Source organism: Equus przewalskii, chromosome 6, assembly GCF_037783145.1.
Source record: "Equus przewalskii isolate Varuska chromosome 6, EquPr2, whole genome shotgun sequence".
NCBI classification, from domain to species: domain Eukaryota; kingdom Metazoa; phylum Chordata; class Mammalia; order Perissodactyla; family Equidae; genus Equus; species Equus przewalskii.
Genome location: NC_091836.1, coordinates 51,156,673 through 51,176,779, shown reverse-complemented (window position 1 = coordinate 51,176,779; position 20,107 = coordinate 51,156,673). Strand labels below are relative to the sequence as shown.

The window sequence follows — 20,107 nt, the reverse complement described above, 5'->3', positions numbered from 1 at the left end:
TTGGAACAAGAAAAAAGAGTTGGAAGAAAGGAAACAAGCAAATGGACACCCAGCAGTGTGTCCATATTTTGGACACATATTTAAGCAATTCACTTGTGAGGTAATACACCCCAGTACCTTCAACTATATTTCTCAGTGTCTCAAATCCAATTTTCCTAGAACTGTTTTCTCATTGGTTTCTGTGTTATTCATCTCTTTCTATACAAACTTACTTTGAAGACACTCGACTGAAGAGTATCAGATGAGCAAAAACATTTGAGATAAATCCATGATCACAGTAAAATACAGCCTACTTCAAGAAAAAAAACATAGAATAATAAATACCCTTGACCCTTTAAGAAAAAAAAATCATTTGAACTTAAAGAAATTAAGAAGTAGTTAAATATACCTTATTTTATTCAAATACAATGCTAGATATTCCCTTCATTTGGAATATTTATTAAAACACTCCATAAAAGGCAGGACTGTGTATTCTGGATTCTAAATTGAAGTTGAATGTTCATATTCAGAAAGTATTTTTTCATAGTTATCTTCAGGAGTTTTATCCTTTTTGGTTTTCTGTCTTCATTCCTTCATAGAAATAGTGATTGCTCAAATATGAGGGTTGTCTGTTAGGTGTCATTTAGTATATAATTCCTATGTTTGGCTTTGGTGGACTTCAAATTTGGTAAATATGGTTCAGTTAAGTGCACATAATTATATAGTTTGACGACTATCAAGATGTTAGCGTACAAAGCAACTGTGAACTACTAAACAATAATGAAATTTGAGAAACACTCTCAAAATTTTTTATTTTACACAGTTTCATTTGTATCAACCCCATACAATCTCAGTAAAAGGTCCTGTGTATGAAACCACTCTTTGTTTTTTTGGTCTCTACTCTGAGTAGTGGCCTGATAATCTTGTTTCCTTGTTTATTTTTTTCCAGCTTTATTGAGGTTTGATTGACAAATAAAAATTGTCTACATTTAGGAGGTACAATATAAAGGTTTTTTTAAGGTGTACAGTGTGATGATTTAATACACATATTAAATGATTACCACAACCAAATTAATTAACACATCCATCACTTCACACACTTACCATCTTTTGTGTATGGTGAGAACAGTTAAGATTTACTCTTAGCAAATTTCAAGTATTCAAAACATAATAATTAACTATAGCCACTATGCTGTATATTAGATCCCAAGAACTTATTCATTTCTAACTGAAAGTTTGTACCCTTTGATCAACATCTCCCCATTTCCCCCCGTCAGCCCCTGACAAGCACAATTCTACTCCTTGGTTCTATAAATTTGGTTTTCTTAGATTCCACATGTAAGTCAGATCATACAGTATTTGGCTTTCTATTTCTAGCATAATTCAATAAGTATAATGTCCTCTAGGTCCATCTATGTTGTCATAAATGGTAGGATTTCCTTCTTTTTATGGCTGAATAACATTCTAGTGTGTGCATATGTGGATATGAATATATATATACACATACATATATATGCATATATATATATCACATTTTCTTTAACCATCCCTCTGTCAACTAGACAGCAGTCATTTTTATATCTTGGCTATTGCAAATAATACTGCAATGAACATGGGAGTGCAGCGATCTCTTCGAGATACTGATTTCACTTCCTTTGGGTATGTACCCAAAAATGGGATTGCTATATCATATGGTAGTTCCATTTTAATTAGTAGTAGTTTTTAACTTTTTGAGGAACCTCCATACTGTTTTCCATAATGGCTGTGCCAATATTCATTCTCATCAACAGTGCACTAGGGTTCCCTTTTCTCCACATCCTCACCAACACTAGTCTTTTTTTTTTTTAATCACAGCCATTCTAACAGACGTGAGGTGAAATCTCATTGTGATTTTTATTTGCATATCCCTGATGGTTAGTGATGTTGAGCACTTTTCAGACACATGTTGGTCTTGTTTTTCTGATCATAAGCCCTCTTATTTACAGTTGAGTTCAGCACCAGGGGAGGTCCCACAGGTTTAAGACCCAGCCTTCTTATGTCTAGTTAACAGATTTTCATTTAATCCTTCCTGATACAGGGACTGCAATTTTCTTATTTCAACTACCTGAAGGTAATTCATTGTTATTATTTTGGCAGGTCACACTATGATTTAATTGAGAAAAACATGCAAAAGTAGAATAATATAAATGCTTCTCAGCTGTTTCCTTATCTGTAAAATTGGGATAATTGAACATACCTTATAGAAATATTGTAAGAAAGTTTTAAGAAAACAGTTAAATTGTTTAGATCAGTGGTTCTCAGTTCCAGCTGATTGATATATTTACCTGTGATTATTTTAAAATATACGGATATCATAGCCTTAGCCTAGAACCGATTTATTCAAGACCTCTACACATGAGGTTCTTGCTCATCCTAACATGCATCTGGGATTGATAAACACTGTCTTAGAATATGTCCCAACACTTAGAAAATGCTCCATTAATGTTACCTATTATTACTATCATCAATACCCACAACTGATACCAAAAATATAAACATTTAATAATATTTGCTTCATCTCATATTTTATAGAGATTTGAACCATTACTGATAAAATTTGACTTTTTCTGGTACCTCAGCTCATTCTCATTCTTCTGCATACCTGTCCCGCAAAGGCAACCAGTGTCGTGAATTTGATGGGTATATTTTCTTGTCATGTTTGTATAATGTCAATATTAATTTATATATCCATAGCCAGTTTTCTTAAAAACTTACCTAAACAGTGTACTACACGTTGCCTCTGAAATGTACTTGTTTACCACAACATGGTGTTTAAGTCTCTTTGTGAAGTACATACAACTACTTCAAACATTTTGTTGATGTACATTATTACATAAGGGAAGACATCATTTTATTCAGTTTATTAGTTTATATTTATGTATTTTAATTAAAAATTAGCAAATTTAAAATGTATATTTATAATCTAATATTTATAATTTTTTTTAAAGATTGGCACCTGAGCTAACAACTGTTGCCAATCTTTTTTTTTTCTGCTTTTTCTCCCCAAATCTCCCCAGTACATAGTTGTATATAGTAGAGTGGGTCCTTCTAGCTGTGGAATATGGGATGCCACCTCAGCATGGCTTGATGAGCAGTGCCATGTCCACGCCCAGGATCCAAACTGGCAAAACCCCGGGCCGCCGAGGTGGAGTGCGCGAACTTAACCACTCGGCCACGGGGCCGGCCCCTAATTTATCTTATTCGTGTTAAATAAATATTTATTTTACATTATATATTTTATACTTATATTATATTATTATTTATATCACTTTCTTCTTACAACAATCCTATGAATATTCTTGTGCCCATCTCTATATCACACAAGTGAGAATTTGTGTACAATAGGTGAGTGGGGATTAGTTTTTTAACATCTAACAATTGATGCATGTGAAATTTTACTAGTAATTGTCTATATTTGTTGTCCTACTACAAAAATCATTTTCTTTTACTTTCTTTTACATTCTCTTACTCTTAAGGTACGCATACCACTGAAAATATCCTCGAAGTCTCTCTTGTGATAATTATTCCATGATAAATCCATATGAAACTTTTCTCTCGTATAGGAAATATTTTCAAACTGAGATATCAAAACTGACTGTAAAGTGCATGACTATTCATAGAAAACCCTATAATCCACCACATTAATGCCATTATTGACCCTATAAACCACTGGCTCACATCCATAATCCACAGGTGGACTCACTGAATGAAAAGACGATGAATCAATTCTTTTACCTCCACTTGCTCATGTGGGACCAAAGTAGGTTTGGAAAGAATTATGCAGTAGCTACAGTGGGGCCGACAGAGAAGGGTGCAGGGACAAGGAGATCAATGTTTGAGTCCTGAATCTTTTACCTGCTATATGAGGAGGGTGTGTAAATCTCTCAACCTCTCTGTGCTTCCGTTTTTTCTTGGAAATGGAGAGTCTAACACCCATCTCTGGAATATGTGTAAACCTAAGGGAAATTTGGAACTCAATAAATATTTGGTCAATTTTTTAATAAAAAATTTCAATCATTATTAGAATAGAATATTTAGCAATGAAAAACAATTGCAAAAATTTAATGATGTTTTATGGATTACATGGCAGAGAAGTCAAAGCTTCTCCTGTCTCAGCACACTGGAGCAGGGAATGACGTGAAATCCTAGAATGTGTCTGAGCCCATGCAACAAGATTTACCACTTTCTTCATTTCTGCCTCTTTTCTTTATATGTTTGTGAAAATCTCTGCAATAATTTTTCAGCGATTGAATGTTATAGATACTATTAAATGGAAAGTAATTGATCCCATAGAAAGTCCATGACACAGACACAAACAAAGCAATATTTTATCTTGTCTCTAGTCCTGTGGGACATTCCAGAAAAGGCATGAACAGACAAATATGTGGAAGCCGTATTGTACACATGTTGTTTCAATGAACAATAGAAGGGTGTAGTCAATATTTAACTGAGACTTTTTTGTTTTTGATGCCTCCTCTGTGCCAAGAAGTTAGAGGCTCTGGAAAACAGAAATAAATAAGACTCAGTCATTGCTCTTCCTATACTAAGAATGTACTTGTATAAACAATAGTAAAATGTCCTGTCAGGGATGTAGAAAAACCATAACTTTAGATCACCAGATATTTAAGTCAAATGACATGAGAATTACTCTTATCATTATTAGTAATAAAATATCTAAAATTTATTTTGCCCTTGCTTTACGCATTCATCAAATATTTATCACGGAGAGGGCATCCATTATTTGTTTAATTCTTATTCAGTGGAGTTGTATCAACTAGGAACCAACTCATATGACAATCTTAAGTCTTAGAGATACTAAGAACTTTCCCAAAAATAAGCTAATAGTAAGTAGAGCAGGCAGGATTCAAAATTAAATTGTTAGTCTTTGAGTCCTCTGCACAGAACTTCATTATTTCCAGACTTTCTGAAAGTTTTAAGCAGAGGAACAGAGGTCTTAACCATAGGTATATCTGAGATATATTTTTTAACTGTTTTCAATTTCCTGAGTAGGAATGGACTCCAAGACACTGACTGTATGTCTCATCCTGTGATTGAGCAGGTTGATCATAAAAACGGAGGAAGAAGTGGACAGTTGAAGTGAATTCCAGGGCCAGAGGCAAGAGAGAGATTTCCCCTGAATCACTGTTTGCAAACTTTCTACGAACACTGCCTGTGATCTCAGCCATCCTTCCTATAGTTGATGCAGCAAGTGCTACCTACTGCTCTCCAGTGTGTTCTATGAGAAATACCTAAAGAGAAGAGCATAGTAAACAGGGAGTCCCTGCCAGGACTGACTGGGAAGCGAAATGACTGTTTGTTGGCAGGAGAGAAGAATGGCCAGATGTCCTGAGTCTGAAGTCAGATTGCCCCGATTCAAACACGGCTTCAACTCTTCCTAACTCATGATCTGGTACAAATTACAGAAAATGCTGTGCTCATTTCCTCTTATGTAAAATAATAACAATGTGTGCACTTATAATTTGGGAAACATTATGCAGATAAAGTCAAACTAGATACATAAAACACATACCTCAGACCCCGGCACTTAGGAAGCCCTCAATAAACATGATGGCATGGCTAATTTCATCCCCCTCATCATCATCCTCCTTATCACCTTCATGATCATTTTGAAGTGCTTAGGGGAAAGTTTAAAGAAACCCATTTTTTGCTGTGGTGGGGGAGATGCCACCAGAGCCAAAACCAGTAAGGGTAGAGGCATAACTCTGAATAAGAGTTCTCACACCCCCATCAGAAGCAAGAAAATATATTCTATAGGTCTCTGATCGGAAATTTTGTATACTGGTGCCCTCCCATCTGTCTATAGCAACTGTCACATTTATCTTCTTGAGGACGAAATAATTCTCCTAACAGTCCCTCCTCCAATCACTGTCTCCCACAGCACTTACTGGGCTGAGCTGCATCTCTGCTGGAGCATGACCTAGAGTATGGATTCACTGCCCCTCTCCTGCCTGGTGTGTAATGAAGGCTCAAGGTCCCTCCTCAGGACTGGCAGGAAGACAGACTCAGGCTGGGACCTTCTGATGCAGATGCCCACGAAGGGAGGAGATGTAGACAGATGCACGATACTAAAATTGACAAAGTAAAGGGCAGAAGGCACTGGCCAATTATTTACAGTTGTATGACCTTGGGGACTCAATGCACAAAGCTCATAATTAGCCAATTGGCCCATGTTATCCCAATCTCTGAGGACTTGCTAATATTAATGGAAGAGGAAAAGGAGACAAGTGAATGTCCTTAGAAGGGTCTGGGTCCTTCCTCGCCTCAGGAGCAAGTTCACTTGTACTCCTTTCTTCTTACTTCCAAGTTGCAGGACCTTAACATAAAATTCAGACTTCTTTTCAATTTAACAACTCAGTGTGTGATTTTCGTGTCTGTAAATCCACTGTATGATCACAAAGTCTATGCGGAATTGTCTTCTATACCAAGTATGTGATAGTATTTCCATTTTCTCAGTTAATTTTTTTCTCTAAAGATAAATTGTAATTTTCATTTCCTTAGACCTTGCTTGGGTTAGCACTTTATATGTTGGAGATTTAAAGGATTTTTTTTTTTTTTTGCCTAATTTGAATGAGTCTTCAGTTCTAAATTTTTTATCTAATTGAACTACATTGGCATATTACAAAACTATTGATTTTTATATATTTATTTGGTAACTGATACTTTACTTAAATACTTCAGAGGGCCTCACAGAAAGTTGCAGTCATGGTGTCAGCCAGGGTTGCAGTCATCTCAAGGTTTGACTGGCAGAGGCCCACTTTCAAACTCACTCATAGGACTCATGGTAGGATTCACATGTGTGCAGGCTGTTGGCCAGAGAACTCCCTCAGTTCCTTGACACAAGAGCATCTTGATGGGACAACTCAGAACATGGCAGTTGGGTTCCAACAACATGAGCAACTGAAAGAGCAAAAGAGAATCAGCAAGAAGAAAGCCAGTTTTTTTTTCACTCTATTTCCAGAAGTGACTTCTCAACATTTTTTCTACATTCTCTTTGTTGGAAGTGAGTCACTATATCCATCTCACACTCAATGGGAGGGATATACATACAGGCAGGAGTTCCCCTTATGAAAACCAGGAGCTGGGGATCATTGGAAGCATCTCAGATACTGGCCACCACACAGGCTTCATACTCTATAGGGACTTTGTGCTCCAAGCCTCAGGTCATGTACACACACACACACACACACACACACACACACACACACACATACGGTGGAATATTATTAAGCCATGAAAAGGGGGGAAATCCTGCCATTTGCTACAACATGGATGGACATTGAAAGCATTATGCTAAGTAAAATAAGTCAGACAGAGAAAAACAAATACTGTATGATCTTTCTCATATGTGAAATCTAAAAACATTGAACTCATAGAAACAGAGTAGACTGGGAGTTTCCAGGGGTTGAGGGATAGAAATGGGGAGATATTGGTCAAAGGGTAAAAACTTTCTGTTATAAAGTCCAGGGATCTGATGTACATCATGTATAGTTAATATATAATATATAGTTAACTACTATAATTAACAAAACTGTGTTTTGTACTTTAAAGTTGCTATGAGAGCAAAGTTAATGTTCTTACCATAACAACAAAAATAACAAAATGGTAACCATGTGAGGTAAAGCGTGTGTTAACTAAACTTATTTTGGGTGAACATTTTGCAATATACATGTGTATTAAAACATCATAATGTACACCTTAAAATTACATAATGTTATATGTCAATTGTTTCAATAATGCCAGAAAAAAAACTGAAAGCCCAAGAAAATACAATGCCCTGGTTTTGTTTGCAAACAAGGTGCATCTACCTCCAGAATAATGTCTGTTGTCGTGTTCACCACTGTTTCAGAAGTGCTAATGGAATGATATACTAGCCAGAAAACAGGGCATAAAAGGTTTGGTCAGAAAAGGCTGTCCTGTATGACAAGTTGAAATCTAAGTCTAACATCTCATTTTCTCATCATCTGGAAACATTAAAATTAACTAATTTTTGCATTGTTTTTATCATATAAATTCAACCCAATCTTGTGATGCAAGTGTGTTTAATCCCATTTTACCTATTGGGAACATTATGGAAAGGCATTGCTTTCATGTTGTAAAAGATCTAGGATTAGTACTCACATGTGTACTTTCTATTTGAAAATTTTCAGATTTAGAATTTCTTATATGCATTTGTCTTTGTGAATTTTAAGATGATGTAATATGAAAATAGGAGGTAGTAAAGTTAACAGAACATAAACTGGAAATTAAACCACATATACAAAAAAAAGCAACACTACTTTGGCATACTCCAAGGTTCTCTGGCAATCATTTAGGTTTGCATACATGGATATGCACATTTAATATTTTAGTAATTTTTATTGGATGAAATCTCTTTCCACTAACTGGTATGAATTGAATTTATCCTCTACAAAGTGCATTCCCTTCTCTAAAATTAAATTTTCTCGTCAGTATATTGGTAGGCGATTCCCTTAAAGGCAAAGTAAATTAAGCTAGTTATGGACAGCTTTTCCTCGGGCCAAGATTCTTACCATAAAAATTATGTGTGACATCTCTAAGGAGAGATGGACACCAATCTTGTTGAATTCAAAAGGAGCCCAAAAACTGAGTTATCATTACAGAAAGCATGGTAACAAAGTGAAGTCCTAACCAGGCTGTTACTGGAAAGAACTCCACTTTGCTGACAACACGGTCCTTTGCAATCCTAGAGTAACATAAAAGAAGATAAACTCAAACAACTTGGAATATGATATCACCACCTATTTCCAGTTCATTTACAGCCACCTTTCTTACCTAAGCACATTTCTCAACCTTCCAACTGCAGACACCTCACAACATACTTTTAGACCCCATGTTACAATAGCACTAATGGTTCAGTCAAGAAAAGAGAAACCAATTAGTCATTTTAATGAAGATAATTTAATTAGGGAATGGCTTAAACAGTTATTGAAGGACTGAAAGGCATAAAAGAGCGGTAATATAAGAATCATAAGTGAAGGAAGAAGCTACCACACCAGGGGTTTGAGGGGTGTAAAGGGGAAATTTGAGCTTTTAGGGCAGAGCGACTTTTACTGATCACTATTGAAAGTGTGTAAGTGAGCACAAGATGGAAAGTAGAGCAGTGATTTCAAGAGCCCCACCCCAGCACCACAAAGCAAAGTATAGAAGTGTAATCTTGGAGCAGATACAATAACCAAGCTGTATGATGTACAGAGAGAAAAAAGCTGAAGAAACATTATGAGGGATAATGGGAAAATACATTGCCTAGTGCAACAGTAGATTTTTCGTATCTTCTCTTTTGGAGCTGTGATCTCTTTAGGATCTTTAGCATTTGCCCATGAGCAGTTAGGACCCAAGACATACAGGTGATCTTTGTATGAAAGATCTGAATTAGATCAGTAGTTCTCAATGTTGGCTGCTAACGAGAACCACCTGGGGGCTCTTAAAAATCCTCATGCTCAGGCCACACTGCAGTCTAATTAAATCAGAATCTCTGGTGGTGAGACTGTTATCAGTATTTTTTAGCCTCCCAGATGATTTCAATAAAAGCCAAGGTTGAGAACCAGCGACATGCGTCCTCACGTATAACCAACTTAAACAGATTTGATAAATGAGAAATTTGTACGGAAAGTACACAAGAACTGCGGGAAATATGTAACTTTTAAATATACAAAAGGAGAGTTTTCATCTTTCTGGGATGCCTGGGTCATCAATGATAAACTATAGAAGGCTCCATAGATCTAACAGGACTTAGTCATGCAGTGATTATGACATACAAAGGATCACATAATACTCCCCCAGTCCCACTAAAGACATACCAAAAGAAGCAATATTCGGATATTACAAATGGGAAGAAGTGAAAACCATGAGAGCTACAAAACGATGTTATGAGAGAGGTAGGATTTACAGGTCTAGATGTTTAGCTTTGCTGGATTTTCTAACCTACACTCCAAATGGGTGGCACAGGTGCTGATATTAGATTGTTTTGCTGAGGAGCCTCCGCATGGCTCTTTTGATGTCTCTGTTCCTCAGACTGTAGATGAAGGGATTCAGCATGGGGGTGACCACAGTGTACACCACTGAGGCCACCGCATCCTTCCTGGGAGTAAGTGAGACAGCAGAACTGAGGTAAACCCCAAGGCCTGTTCCATAAAATAAGCAAACAACGGACAGGTGAGAGCCACAGGTGGAGAAGGCTTTGTACTTCCCACCTGATGAGGGGACTCTCAGAACGGAGGAAACAATTTTATAGTAAGAGAAAAGGATCCCTGAGATAGGAAGAAAACCAGAGATGGCACCAACCAAATACATGACTACATTATTAGTGGAGGTGTCAGAACAGGCAAGGTTGAGGAGTTGAGAAGGGTCACAGAAGAAGTGAGAAATTTCCACATCTTTGAAGGAGGTAAGTTGTAACACAATCGAATTGTGCATCTGGGAGACCAAAAGGCTGATGAAAAGTGACATCAAAACCAAGAAGCTGCAGAGGTGTGGGTTCATGATGACTGAGTAGCGCAGGGGGTGGCAGATGGCCACAAACCGGTCATAGGCCATCACAGTCAGGAGGAAACTATCCAAACATCCAAAAAGCATAAAAAAAGACATCTGAGTCAGGCAGCCCACGTAGGAGATGACTCTGCTGTGAGTTTGGATGCCCACCATCATCTTGGGGATTGTGGTAGAGGTGAAACCAATGTCAGCCAAGGACAGGTTGGAGAGGAAGAAGTACATGGGAGTGTGGAGGTGAGAGTCAGAGCTGATGGTCAGGATGATGAGGAGATTCCCAAGCATGGTGACCAAGTACATGGACAGGAACAACCCAAAGAGCACAGACTGAAGTTCTGGATCATCTGAGAGTCCCATGAGGAAGAATTCTGAGACACGTGTTAGATTTTTTGGTTCTGTGTGGCTTGGACACCTTTTGAAAAAGAGAAGAAAGTCGGAAAAAAGGAAACAGTAAATGGGCACCCAGCACTGTGTCCATATTTTGGATTCAGGCAATTCACTTGTGAGGTCATACACGCCAGTACCTTCAGCAACATGTCTAAGTGTCTCGAATCCAAGTTTCATAGAACTGCTTCCTCACTGATTTCTGTGTTATTCATCTCTTTCTGTACAAACTTACTTCAGAGAAACTCAGATGAGGAATGTAATAAGATCAAGGACATTTAGAGACAAATCCAGAACACCATAAAACACAGCCTACACTTTTAAAGAAACATATTGAATAAGAAATATCCTTCTCCCTTTAAGTAAAAAAAAAATCATGCTAATTAAAGTCTTATTTTATTCAGATAGAGTGCGAGAAATTCCCTTTATTTGGAATATTGGTAAACTCTATAACTGCCAGAACTACATTATCTGGATTCTAAATTAAAGTCAAATATTCATAATCAGGAAGACTTTTTTATGTCCCAGTTATCTTCCTGGTTTTTCATCATTCTTTGGTTTTCTGATTGCTCTCCTCCATGGAAATATGTGCTCACTCAGATATGTCAGTTGTCTTTAAAAGGCTTTTCAAGGGAACACTGGTGCACTGTTTGTGGGATTGCAAATTGGTATATCTGCTATGGAAAGCAGTATGGAGGTTACACAAAAAAGTCAACACCACCATATGATCCAGGAATTCCACTTCTGGGAGTACATCCGAAGGAAGCAAATCCCTATGTTGAAGAGATATTGCACCCTCATGGTCATAGAAGCATTATTTATGATATCCAAGACATTGAAACAAACTGTGTCCATTGATAGATGTGTGGGTGAAGAAAATGTGATATACACGTGACATATACAACAGAATATTATTCAGCCATAAAGAAGGATGAAATCCTGTCATTTGCAACAACATGGACAGACCTTAAGAGCATTAGGCTAAGTGAAATAAGTCAGACAGAGAATGACAAATATTGTATGATCTCACTTATATGTGGAATCTAAAAAAAACAAACTTATAGAAAAAGAGATCAGATTTGTGGTTACCAGAGGTAGGGGTTAGGTGGTGGGGGGATTGGATGAAAGTGATCAAAAGATACAAACCTCCAGTTACAAGATAAATAAGTGTTGGGGATGGGCTGTACAACATGATGGCTATAGTCAACACTGCCTTATGGTATATTTGAAAGTTGTTAGGGGCGTAAATCCTAAAAGTTCTCATCATAAGGAAAAAAAAACATTTTTCTTCTTTTTTTTTTTTGTCTCTATGTGAGATGATGGTGCTAACTAAACCTATTGTGATAGTCATTTCACAATATATGTAGGTCAAATTATTATGATGCACATCTTACTTATACAGTACTGTATGTCAATTATATCTCAATAAAACTAGGGGAAAATCTTTTCAAATATAACTTCTATCCTTGGCTGGTAGACTTCAAATTTTGATAAATAATATTTTGGTAAATGCACAAAATCATACAGCAGCATTGACCCCCAATGATAGTATCAGTGTACAGTACAGTTCTCAATCATTCAACAATAATTAACTTTTTAAAAAAATAGTTTCTTCCAATTTCTCATCTTATGCAGGATTATATATCAACTCTATGTAACCTAGGGAAATGCCTGATGTTTGACACTGCTCTTTTTTTGGTTTTTTTTTTTTTTTTTGGTCTGCATTTTGTAGTGGCTTGGTAAAAGTGCTTACATTTATTTTTTATCGTAAACATTTGGAAGTATAGTGTCCTCCTCAAATCCAGCTTTCTTATTTACAATCGAATTTAGGAACATGGAAGACCTCCAAACCAGGTCTGAAATCCAGCCTTCTTATGCCTACTTCATTTATACAGCAGAGAATCTGAAGGCTCTCTTGTCTCAGGACGCTAGAAATCCTAAAATGTGTCTCAGCTCACACAACAAAATGTACCTTCCTGTTCTCATTCTGCCACTTCTTTTTCATATTTATGAAAATCATTGTGATGGTTTTTGAATAACTGAATGTTGTAGATGCTATGGAAAGTAATATATCTTATTGAATGTCTATGACATACACACAAACAAGTGCTATTTTATCTTGTCTCTTGTCCTCTGGGACATCTCTGAAATGGATGAAGGCACAGGCAAGAATGCTTCAGTTGTACGAGTTGTAATGTCTATGCTCTGTTTCTTGAACCAAAAAAGAGTCTACTCAATATCTAACATATTTTAGGGTTTTTTGTTGTTGTTGCCTACTCTGTGCCAAAGATGATGTAAGATCTGGGGAATCAGAGGTGAATGTGACTCAGTTGTTTCCTTCCAAGTACTCAATATCTATTTGTATAGGGACAAAAATAAAATGTTCTGTCAGCTATCCTTTGAAAACCAAACCATCAGATCACCTAATATTTTGGTTGAATGGTATGAATGAAGTTTAGTGTTATCAATATTAATAATAATAATATCTAAGTTTTTTGCCCTTATATGTATCCATCACATATTTAATCACATAGATAGTACTATTATCTATTTAGTCCTTACTCGATGGAGTGCTATCAACCAGGAATCAACTCAGATGACAATGTTGAGGCTCAGTGATACTAAGAACTTGCTCCAAGTCACTAGATAAAAAGTAGAGCAAAATTACATTATGGATCTCTGAGGCACATGAAGTTAATGTCCTCATCTTTTAAAATTCAGAACGTTTAAAGCAGTGATTCACAGGACTTAAAAAATGACACATATATTGTACATCTTTTAATAGTTTCTTGTTTCCTGAGTATGGATAGATCTGGCATGCTTGATGTTATATCTCCCTTTGAAATGGATAAGTGTAAAATCACAAGAATGGAAAATGAAGTGGACAGCTAAGGCAAAATCCAGGAGTAGAAACAAGAGAGAGACCTACTCTAAATTGTCATGAGCCAGTTCTTTCTGTGATGCCTGCCTGTGATCTCAGCCATCCTTCCTATAGTTCAGGCAGCACATGCCACCTCCAAGGAGAAGAGCACAAGGAACAGAGGGTGTCTGTGTGAAATGAACATAGAAGGGACATGGCTTTTGGGTTGGCAGGGGGAGAATTCTGGCCAGGAAACCTCTGTCTGGAGTCAGACTGTTTGACTGAAACCTGGCTTCATCCCATTCTATCTCAGATCAAGCTACATTAAAAGTCTAGAATCTTGTCCTCATCTGTAAAAGAACAATAACGTGTACATATATCTTAGTTGTGACTATGCAGATGAAATGAAACAAGCCATGTGGAGCACTTAGTTCAGAGCCTAGCACTTGAGAATCTTTGATAAATGTTCACAATATCATGTACAGGGGCATCATCTCCCACTCTTCTTCAACATCACCTTCATGATCATTTTGGGGTGCTTAGGGGATAGTTTATAGGGACTCATTTCCTGCTCCAGTGAGAGACATGCCTATCGGATCTGGAACCAGAGTGGGAGGAAAGCAGAACTCTGAATGAGAGTCCCCAGATCCCCACCAGAACCAAGAACAGAAACTTCATGGGCCTCTGAGGTGAAACTGCATATTGCTGCCCTCCCATCTAGCTACAACAACTGTCCTACCCATCCTGATGATAAAGAAACAATGCTCCCCGAGTCCCTGCTGTACGCAGTATCTCCAAGGGCACTCACTGGACTGCACTGCCTCTATGCTGCGGCGTGGCAAAGGATTGATGATCCATCGCTCTTCCCATGCCTGTTGAGTGATGAAGGCTCAGGCTCCGTTCTCAGCAAGGGCAGGACGACAGAGTCAGGGATGGACTCCTGGATGCACACAATAACTCTGGGAAGAGAAGACACACATACAGATCGAACTGTACTGGGACCAGCAGTACACTGAAAGGTTCCAGACACAGGGGATTATTTACAGTTGTGTGGGCTCGAGAGACCGACGCACAGAGCTTGCAATTAGCCGAATTGGTCCACATCATCACAATCTCTGAGGACTTGTTAAGATTAATAGAACAGGATCATAGGAAACGTAAAGGTCCCTTATAGGATCTGAACCTTCTATGTCTCAGGAGGAATCTCGCCTGTACTCTTCCTTCTGACTTTCAAGTTTCATGCATCTTAATAAAAAATTCAGACGCGTGTTTTAAATTAACATACATCAACATGTGAGTTTGTTATCATCAAATGTACTCAAATGACCAAGAAATTGATGGAGAATTAGGTCTTCCATATCAAGAATATGACAATATTTCCATTTTCTCAGTTAATATTTGTGTCTCTAAGGACAACTACTATATACATAACTAATAATATAATAATATTATATATATAGTGGAAAGATCATTTAACATGAGATCTACCCTATCAACAAATTTTGAAGTGTTCACATATTATTGTTGACTATAGGTACAATGTTCTACAGCAGATCTCTAGAGCTTACTCAACTTGCTTGACTGAAATTTTATGCCCTTTGATTAGTAATTCTCCACTTCTCCCTCCTGTCAGTCCCTGGCACACACATCTTGTCAGTGGAAGCATGTAATATTTGTCTTTCTGTGATTGCTTATTTCACTTAGCATAATACCATTAAGGTTCATCCATGTTGTTGCAAATGGCAAGATTTTTTCTGCTTTTCAGCGCAAGAGTATTCTCTTATATATATAATCTTTTCATACATATATACGATCATATTTCCTTTATTCCTTCATCTATCAATGGACATTTAGGTTCGTCCCAGGTCTTGGCCATTGTGAATAGTGCTGCAATGTATGTAGAAGTGCTACTATCACTTTAAGGTCTTGATTTCAATTCTTTTGGGCAAATACCAAGAAATGGGATTGCTGGATGATAAATCAGTTCTATTTTTAATTTCCTGAGGAAACTCCATACTGTTTTCCATAGTGGATAAGATTTTTTCTATTTACACCAACAGTGTTCAAGCATTCTAGTTTCTCCACATCCTTGCCAACACTTTTTTTCTTTTTTATAATAGCGACTCTGACAAGTGTGATGTGATCTCAAGGTGGTTCTGATTTTCATTTCCCCAATGAATAATGATGTTGAGAACCTTTTCATATACCTGTTAGGCATCTGTATGTCTTCTTCGGAAAAATGTTTATTTGAGTCTTCCCCATTTTTTAATAATCTAGGTTATTAGTTTTTTTACTATTGAGTTGTAGGAGCTCCTTATATATTTTGGAGTTTATCAAATTATCAAACATATGGTTTGCAAATGTTTTCTCCCATTTCGTAGGTTTCCTTTTTACTGATCATGAATCTGAAGGGCACTGAGTTGACACAGGTCTCAAATTTTCACCAAGATCTATGTGAAGCTGTGTTTTCAAATTCCACACCCTTTCTATTATCTGTGATACCTCTCTCATATCAAGGATAGTAGCCTCACTCCTATATAGTTACTGTGGGCCTTATTTCCAACCAGGCTTTCCCCTCATGCACAGTGCTAATCGATTAGCAGCACTCATTCTAAATGTTGAAGTTTAAAGAGGAAAAAGAAAGTATTACCACTGGGGAGAATATAAAATGAGATATCAAAAGGCAACATTACTGTATTAGTCAGGGATTTCCAGAGAAACTGAACCAACTGGATATGAATAAACATATAAATACAGAGATATTTATTCTAAGAAATTGGCTCAGGTGTTTGTGGAGGCTTGGTAAACACAATTTTGCAGGGTAGGCCAGATTCAGGGAAGAGTTGCAGTTCAAGTCCAAATGCAGTCTGCTGGCAGGATTTCTTCTTCTTCCAGGAGGTCAGTCTTTGTTCTATTAAGGCCTTCATCTGATTAGACAAGGCCCACCCATATTAGAAAGAGTCATCTGCTTTATTCAAAGTTCACCCATCTAAACATTAATCTCCGCCAGAAAACACTTTCACAGAAACATCCAGAATAATATTTGACCAAATGTCTGGGCACCATGGCACAGCCACATTGACATATAAAATTAACCAACACAATCACCTTGGCAAATTCCATAGGCTTTTGCCCATTACTTAGGTTTTCAAAAATAGAGACAAAGCTTATTCATTGTTCCAGAGTAGATCAGATCCAAACTGTCTCATGAAAACCAGGGAATCAAAACCCTAATTTAGTCATTTTTTTAATGGGAAGTATCTCTTCTCACTGGCTGGTATGGCTTCATCCTCTGTAAAGAGCATTTCCTTCTCCAGTATCAAAGTTTCTGATCAGTGAAGTTGGTAGATGATTGAGCTTAAGGCAAAAGGCCAAGTAAATTAAACTAGTTAGAAGGCTGGTTTTCAGAGAGCACCAGGTCACTGCCTCAGAAACTCTGCAACATCTCTAAAAGAAACATGGATACCCATATCGTAGACACAGATGAGAGCTGAAAGATTCATCAGAACAAAAGACAGGGAAGAATAGTTTCAAAGCGAAGTCCTAAAGATACTGTTACTAGTGAAAGGAAAGAGCCACCCTTTGCTGAAGTAAAGTATAGAAGGGTGGGTTTGGAGAAAGGTGACAATATCTTATTAACCAGCACAGATGACTAGTTGTATGGTATGGAAGCTGAATGTATGTAAAGAAATATCAAGAATGTTGGAAAAAATCACAGTGCCTGTTGCAAAGGCAAACTTTTTCATACCACTCCTCTTGTGAGCTAGGATGACCTTAACAACTTCAGCGTCCGCTCAGGAGCAGTGAAAGATCCAAACATACTAGTCATTTTTGAATGAAACATGTGATTCAATCAGTCATTGCCAACCTTGGTTATACGTGAAAATCAACTGGATGATTTTTAAATCCTCATACTAAGGCTACACCTCAGTCCAATTCAATTATAATCTGTGGTGAGAGGCAATTATCATTATTTTAAAGATCTCCAGATGACTCCAATATGAAGCCAAATTTGAAGACCAGTTGCATGCATCCTTACACATAACACACAGAGACAGGTCTGAAAGATACAAAAGTTCTGTGGGAAACAGACATGAATTTTGGAAAGTGTCAAGGATTATTAAATATTTTAAAAAGTACTGTGCATTTCTCCAGGATGCCTGGTTTATAGATGAGAAATAATGAAGACTGCAGAGCTGTAATATGATAATTTAATTCCATGGCAGTTGTTATAATGAGGACAGTATCCAACAATACTCCCTTAAGGCCATTAAAGATGTACCAAATGACGATATGAAACACTGAGAAGAGTGAAAGGCACAAAAGCTGCAAAAATCGTGAAACCAAATGTGCATAATTTCGAATTCCAGCTGTTTGGATTTACTGGCTCTTCCAACCCACACACTGAAAAAGATGGTGCACGTACTGAGATTACACTGTTCTTCTGAGGAGCCTCTGCATGGCTGTCTTGATGTCCCTGTTCCTCAGGCTATAGATGAAGGGGTTCAGCATGGGGGTGACCACAGTGTATATCACTGAGGCCACAGAATCCTTCCTGGGGGAATGTGAGACAGCAGAACTGAGGTATACACCAAGTCCTGTTCCATAAAATAAGCAAACAACAGACAGATGAGAGCCACAGGTGGAGAAGGCCTTGTACTTCCCACCTGCTGAGGGGACTCTCAGAATGGAGGAAACAATTTTATAGTAAGAGAAAAGGATCCCTGTGAGTGGAACACCACCAAAAATAGCAGCAATAAAATACATTAATATGTTACTGATGGGGATTTCAAAACAGGCAAGGTTGAATAGCTGAGAAGGGTCACAAAAGAAATGTGGGATTTCCACATCCATGAAGAAGGTAAGTTGTGACACAATCAAACTGTGCAGATGAGAGTACAAAAGACTGATGAAAAAAGATACCAAAACCAGCAGACCACAGAGGCAGGGGTTCATGATGACCAGGTAGTGCAAGGGGCGGCAGATGGCCACAAATCGGTCATAGGCCATCACATTCAGGAGGAGACTGTCCAAACATCCAAAAAGAGTAAAAAAAGACATCTGAGTCAGGCAGCCCACATAGGAGATGACTCTGCTGTGAGTGTGGATGTCCACCATCATCTTGGGGATTGTGGTGGAGGTGAAACCAATGTCAGCCAAGGACAGGTTGGAGAGGAAGAAGTACATGGGGGTGTGGAGGTGGGAGTCAGAGCTGATGGTCAGGATGATGAGTAGGTTCCCAAGCACAGTGACCAGATACATGGACAGGAACAGGCCAAAGAGGAGAGGCTGGAGTTCCAGGTCATCTGAGAGGCCCATGAGGAGGAATTCTGAGACACGTGTTAGATTCTTTGGTCCCATGTGACTGAGACACCTCCTAGAAATGAAAAGAGGCTCAGGATAAATGAAACAAGCAAACAGACAGCCAGTGCTGTATCCTTATTTTGGAATCAAGCAAATCAAAGTAAAGCAGTCACACTTGAGAGCCATATACTCCAGTACCTTCAGCAATATTTCTCATTTCCTCTCAGAACACTTTCCTCATTGATTTCTCAGTTATTTACCTTTTTCTATATATACCCACTTTAGAAACACTCTGCCAAAGTGTGATCAAGGATCAAGCCAATTTATAGTTAATAAATTGATGAACACAGTAAAATATCAGTCCCCTCCATTGAAGGAAACATATGGAATACAAAATATCTTTCTCCCTCAAAAAAAAAAAAAAAAAAAAAAACCACTCCAAATAAAAGACACTAGGAAGCAGTCAAATATAGTTTAATTTATCCAAATTCAGAGCAAGAAATTCCCTTAACTTGGGATATTTATAAACACTCAATAACATTTATATTCTAAATTAAAGTCAAATGTATTTAATCAGTTAGAATTTTGATGTAATTATCTTCCCAGATTTTCATAATTATTTGGTTTTCTTATATCCATCCTCAATGGAAATAAGAGTTCCCTCAAATATGTGGGTTGTCTTTTAAAAGTCTTCAAATATTAACACCAGGCTTTTTATGCAAAGTTATTTGTATCAATGCTACACAACCTCAGGGACAGGCTTAGTGTTTGAGACTGCTGTTTGCTTTTCTTCTCTCCATCTTGTAGTAGCTTGATAAAAGTGTTCAAACACGTTTCTAATTCCAAAACCTGTGAAGCATCGTTTCCTTGTCAAATCAATCCTCTTATTTACAGTTGAGGTTTTACAACCAGGGAAAGTCCCAAAGCTACGTCTGAAACCCAGTCTTCTTAAGCCTTGTTAAGAACTTTTCACGTCAGTCCTTCTGGATAATAGGGATTCCAATTCTCCTTACATCA

The 20,107-nt window shown here is 37.5% G+C and overlaps 2 protein-coding genes across 2 annotated transcripts; both read right to left on the bottom strand.

The window, feature by feature from the left end:
* Window positions 1–10,011: 10,011 nt before the first annotated feature.
* Window positions 10,012–10,998, bottom strand: LOC103566524 (olfactory receptor 7E178). Its single transcript, XM_008542955.2, has one exon. The coding sequence runs from the start codon at window positions 10,897–10,899 to the stop codon at window positions 10,012–10,014; it is 888 nt and encodes a 295-aa protein (XP_008541177.2). The 5' UTR covers window positions 10,900–10,998.
* Window positions 10,999–16,026: 5,028 nt separating this feature from the next.
* LOC103566520 (olfactory receptor 7E178-like) lies at window positions 16,027–19,492 on the bottom strand. The gene has a single exon (XM_008542947.2). It carries the CDS (start codon window positions 19,145–19,147, stop codon window positions 18,218–18,220), a length of 930 nt encoding a protein of 309 aa, XP_008541169.1. The 5' UTR covers window positions 19,148–19,492; the 3' UTR covers window positions 16,027–18,217.
* Window positions 19,493–20,107: the final 615 nt, after the last annotated feature.